The following is a 4,778-nucleotide window of genomic DNA, read 5'->3' on the forward strand; positions in this document are numbered from 1 at the left end:
ATCTGGCCCCACCCCTCTTCCCTGCCTATGCAGGGGGTCGGACTCGATGATCTATTGAGGTCCCTTCCGACCCTAACATCCATGAATCTATGAATCAGTTTGTAATAGGGCTTTCTTGGGGCTGGTCTGCCATTGGCCTGCCCACCTGTTTCCGGGCCAACTGCCAGCCTCCTCACCTGCCGCACCTTGTTGTTTCTTAATTGTGGTGTTAATTAGGCAGGAGGCTGCCCATTCTTGCCCCAATGCCAGGGAGCACTATCTGCAGCTTCGTTCCTCCCTTACACAACAACCCAAGCCTTGCAGTTGGCATCCAGGTGGTATAATGCTCCTGGCCTATAGCCAGACCAAGCTTAGCCCTCGTTGTCAGGCCTCAGACATGCACACATTCATACCACCCTCCTCTCACTAGGGCCTCTCACACTCCACCCCCTCTCAACGGATCTCTTTCACTCATCGACAACTTATACCACCTTGCTCCCTCTTGGAGCAGGCCCCTTCAGCCATAGGCTTTATCTAGCGCATATGTTGGGTGGCAGACATACCGTCTTTTGGGCCTCTCCTGTAACCCTTACTGGGGTAGTGGCCAGCCAATTACCCAACCGGGTCCAAGCTTGCCCTGGCCCCTCCTGGGGCAACTCTATACACACTCACACACATATACTGGGCTCCCAGCCCTCTGGTTTCCCCTTCACTGGGGCTCCACATCTCCACCCCCTCTCAGTGGGGCCATGGGGCTTTCCTCTCCTGTGGGACTTAGGTGGCCATAGCTGTACCTGGCCCCCTTGTACCCACAGTGCTGTGGGGGCTACGGGTTAAGGTGCCCTGACCCGCCTTTCACTGGGGTGGTAACTGGCCTGGTATTTCCTGGGGGCTCCCGCACTCCCACCAGGGTGCCATTTTAGGTCATGCCCAGGACCAGGAGCCTCCAAACCATCCCCATAAGCTCCTGCCCTTACCTCCAAGATGTTTTGTACAGCCATTCAGCCAGGCAATGTTTCTGCCTGACCCGCCAGCAGCGAACTGCTCTGTTTATATAGGCAGCCAGAGCTCTAAAATGGCCACCCCGTAATCAAGCCCCTGCTGGTTGTTTGTCTCAGCCCTTAAAGTGGCAGGCACCAACAGTGCCCTGCCACACAGTTGAAGACAGTGTTTTATTGATATATTTATAATTTTAAAGCAATTTAGAATCCTACCAGTGCCTCAATCACTATAATAAAATACGTTCTAAATACCTATATATTTTGATGTTTGATTTTTCTTGATACAACCCCCCAGATTAGAACTCCTCCTGCCCCCTTCACTCACCAGGATGCGGGACCAGCTACAGCTGCCTCCTCCCCCCCCCTTCTTTGTGGCACTGAGAAGCCCCGATATGCTGGTGCCCCTCACACCCCACCTGCAGCCCCTTGGGCCCTGCTGGTGCTCCTTACTCCCCATCCACAGCTCCCCACCTCCCCTCCCAGCCCTGCAGGAGGGGGCCCCCAGCTGCCAGGACTAGGGGTCCAGGGACCTGGGTCCACAGCCCCTGCCCCCCTGCAGCAGCACCCGAGTCCCAGCTCCCACATGTGGGAGGTGGCCACTGCATTGGAGCAAAGCATGGAGCCCAGTTTCCCCTCCCCTCTGGGCAGCATAGCTGGAGTAGCCCAGTGGGGGAGTGGGCTGCCCACTGTGGGCTTGGGGCTCCCTGCCCTTCTACCCTTCCCTTGGGAACTCTGCCAGCATGCAAGGGTAGACCCTCTATTTCCTGTGTTTTTCTTCTTTAAAGGAGAAAATCTGGGGTTTTCTCCTCAAAATGAGAAAATCTGTGTTTTACCGCATTTTTCCATGGCAAATGGACAACCCAGATCTTTGCAGATAAGGTACATATCACTAGGATATTATAATATATAAGCTAAAGGATCCTCAAAGAAAGAATATGTAATCAACAAATCATAGTTGGAAAATAAGATTTTGAAATGCTAAAAATCACTCCAGGTACATTAGATGTACCACTAAAGGAAAGACATTAACAAGTCACCTGAAAATCACTTTGGGTTTTAAACTTTTTCCCTGCTTTGTTACAGGAACACTCTCTCTGATAAAGAAGGATATGTAAAAATTATTAAAAATATATAAAATGCTGAAATATAAATAAATAAATAAATAAATAAATGTGTGTTTGTAAGCATATCAAAATGCTTACAAAGTCAGTTTCATCATTTCTTCTGAAAGTCATTTAGACCTAGATTTTACAGGTATAGTCAATCCTTATTAGTTGCAACATGTCAAATCCCCGATGCAATGTTGCTCCTTAGCAGCAGTTGCTGTTCTGGGGAATGTCATTTGAACATATATGGAAAATGATCATGGGGAAATGCTACTAGTAAGAGGTTGTGGTTCTTGCAAATGAGAGAGCATCAACTGAATTATGAAGACAAATTTCAAAGTAATTACCTATTTGCTTTAAGCTACTGACAAGTTTGCAGAAATAGCTCTTAATTATTTAGGCATCAACTCTGCAATGCATTTGGCAAAAGGGCAAAACTACACAGATCCCAGTTGTCCCCCAGCAGGTAATGCATTGCAGGTTCAGGTTTTAATTGGTTTCTCCTTTTGTTCTTATGAGCTTGTCAACACAGGAGCAGGAGAAGGAATGAAATTTAATCACAGAATGAAATTGTGACTGCGAAGGGATTTGGGCAGGTGCAGCATTGGAAATCTATTTAAACTTATTTTTATGTATTGACATACCTTCGTGCTAGGTGCCTGTTTAACACGTGCTGAAAAATTCACATGCACAAATTGCTGAAAGAATAGAGCTTAATCCTGCCCTGCAGCCAAATTAGCTACGTTGAGAGAAACTGCTGGTGTGAACAAGGATTGGCAGCGTTGAGTCTATAATTTGTACCTGTTACCTAAAACCTGGTATAGTCAGTCTATGCCTCGTAGTCCCAGAATGTTTTGTACTCATGTTGTGCTCAACTCTGGAAATTTGAAAGCACCTGAACTGCTAAAACTCCAGTATTAACTGTTGTAGCCTTGGTATAAACATAATATACACCAATTTTCAATGTTTTTTATATTATAGCCCCCAGAACCAGTGGAAGGAGGAGGAGAAACTAAAGAAGGGACACCTGAGGAATTTGTTTACAAGCCTCCTGTCCATAAACCTTGGGTCTCTCTTGGCAGTGAAAAGGAAGTTGAAGAAGAATCAGTTAAAGAAACTGTCACAAAGGTCAGAGTTGGTTGATGTTCAATCAAATAAAATTAGTACAAAAATTCTCTTAAAATATGTTCCCTAAAAGAACAGAAACCAATAAATAGAGGCAGGCCTGAAATACCTGTGGTCATCCTAGCTTTGAAGTGAGATGAAACTAGCTAGACCTCTGCAAACTAAAAATACTCTCCACTGGTTTTATATGGACCTAAAGGGTCTGTGACTGTTGTTGGCAAAGGGAGAACTGTAATGTACCATATTTATTTGAATTTAAGATGACCCTGAATATAAGATGATGGCTCAATCATTAGATTGTATGTATGAAAAATGTATAAATTTGTTATCATTTTCCAGGTATGTAATCTAATTATGAAGGGTTGTCTTGAATTTGTCCCCTTCCAACTGCTACAGCAGGGGAAATAGTGATGGTGAGGAAGGGTCAGGTGACTGCCTTGTCTTCTGCTCCCCACCCCCCGCCCTTCTTTTTCCTGCAATCTTCCTGCCTCCACAGTCTCTGGCTCTCCCCCACCCCATCCCTTACTGCTCAGGCACTGTTCCCTCCCTGAGGACAGCATGTGAGTTGCATGTGACAGTAAGGCGGGGGAGAGTCAGTGGGGAGCAGAAGCTGCAGAGGAAGTGCAGGAGGCCGCTGTGGGTCTCACTCTGACCCCTCCCACCTCCACTTTGGACAGGAAAACCTTGTTAATTTAAAACACAGGGAGCCAAAAAGCACTGCCTTTGAAATAAGTATGCACAGGGTACTTAGCATAATTGCATATAGTAATATAGGTAAATTACCATGAGTGCCTGAAGAACTGATACATTTTAACTTGTTGCAGACTGCTGCAAGTTTCAGTACAGGTACTCCATAAACACACTTTTGAGCAGCACTTTTATATCTCCTTATACATATTACATACTGTGTCCAAAGCCAACAGACTCATGATTTACCATATAGTTCATTAGGCTGGGTCCCAACAGAGTCAACAGCATTTCAAGCCATGTCATCCCCAAAGTTCACTGGCTCAGTATGTGTGCGCGCTCCAGATACTCCCACAAAGGATCCATATGCTAATTAGCCTCCATTTATGCCTGGAACCGAATGTTCTGTCATAAGTCCTGAGACCCTCCAAAAATGTATATGCAGATGAGATGTGGGGCTGCCTGGTCTGGCTCCACCCCATGGAGGGCAAGGCCACACTGACCACATGCAACAGGCTGAGAGAGGGTGATAGAGCCTCTCATCTATAAAGAAGTTTGTTGATGTTTGCAAGACATTTAAAGCTTATGAAGAAATAGGAATAATTGTGTGCGGGCCGGGAGCGACCCGAGCCCTTTTCCGCGCTGCACGCGGGCTGTGACCAGCAGCCCGGGCACGCCGGGTCGGAGAGGGAAGGCCGTTGAGCTAGAATTAGGCACAAACGCTTAGCGGTAGTTTTAAAGACTGTTTACTTACACCGAGATGGCAGTGGTGCAGGCTGGAAAACTTGCTTGAGTTGCGGTTACAGACAGACAACACAGACGGTCTCGTGGAGGTTGCTAGGCTCCACGGTGCAGAGCTCCGGATGCTCTGGGTGAACGA

The 4,778-nt window shown here is 46.8% G+C and overlaps 1 protein-coding gene across 1 annotated transcript in view; it reads left to right on the forward strand.

Moving 5' to 3' along the window:
• WDR63 (WD repeat domain 63) overlaps positions 1–4,778 on the forward strand; it is a 49,156-nt gene that overhangs the window by 13,558 nt on the left and 30,820 nt on the right. Inside the window, exon 6 of the mRNA XM_006033852.3 lies at positions 3,068–3,214. Within this exon, the coding sequence (XP_006033914.1) occupies positions 3,068–3,214 (147 nt within the window). The remainder of the gene's footprint in view (positions 1–3,067; positions 3,215–4,778) is intronic.

Source organism: Alligator sinensis, unplaced genomic scaffold, assembly GCF_000455745.1.
Source record: "Alligator sinensis unplaced genomic scaffold, ASM45574v1 scaffold32_2, whole genome shotgun sequence".
Taxonomy (NCBI): Eukaryota; Metazoa; Chordata; order Crocodylia; family Alligatoridae; genus Alligator; species Alligator sinensis.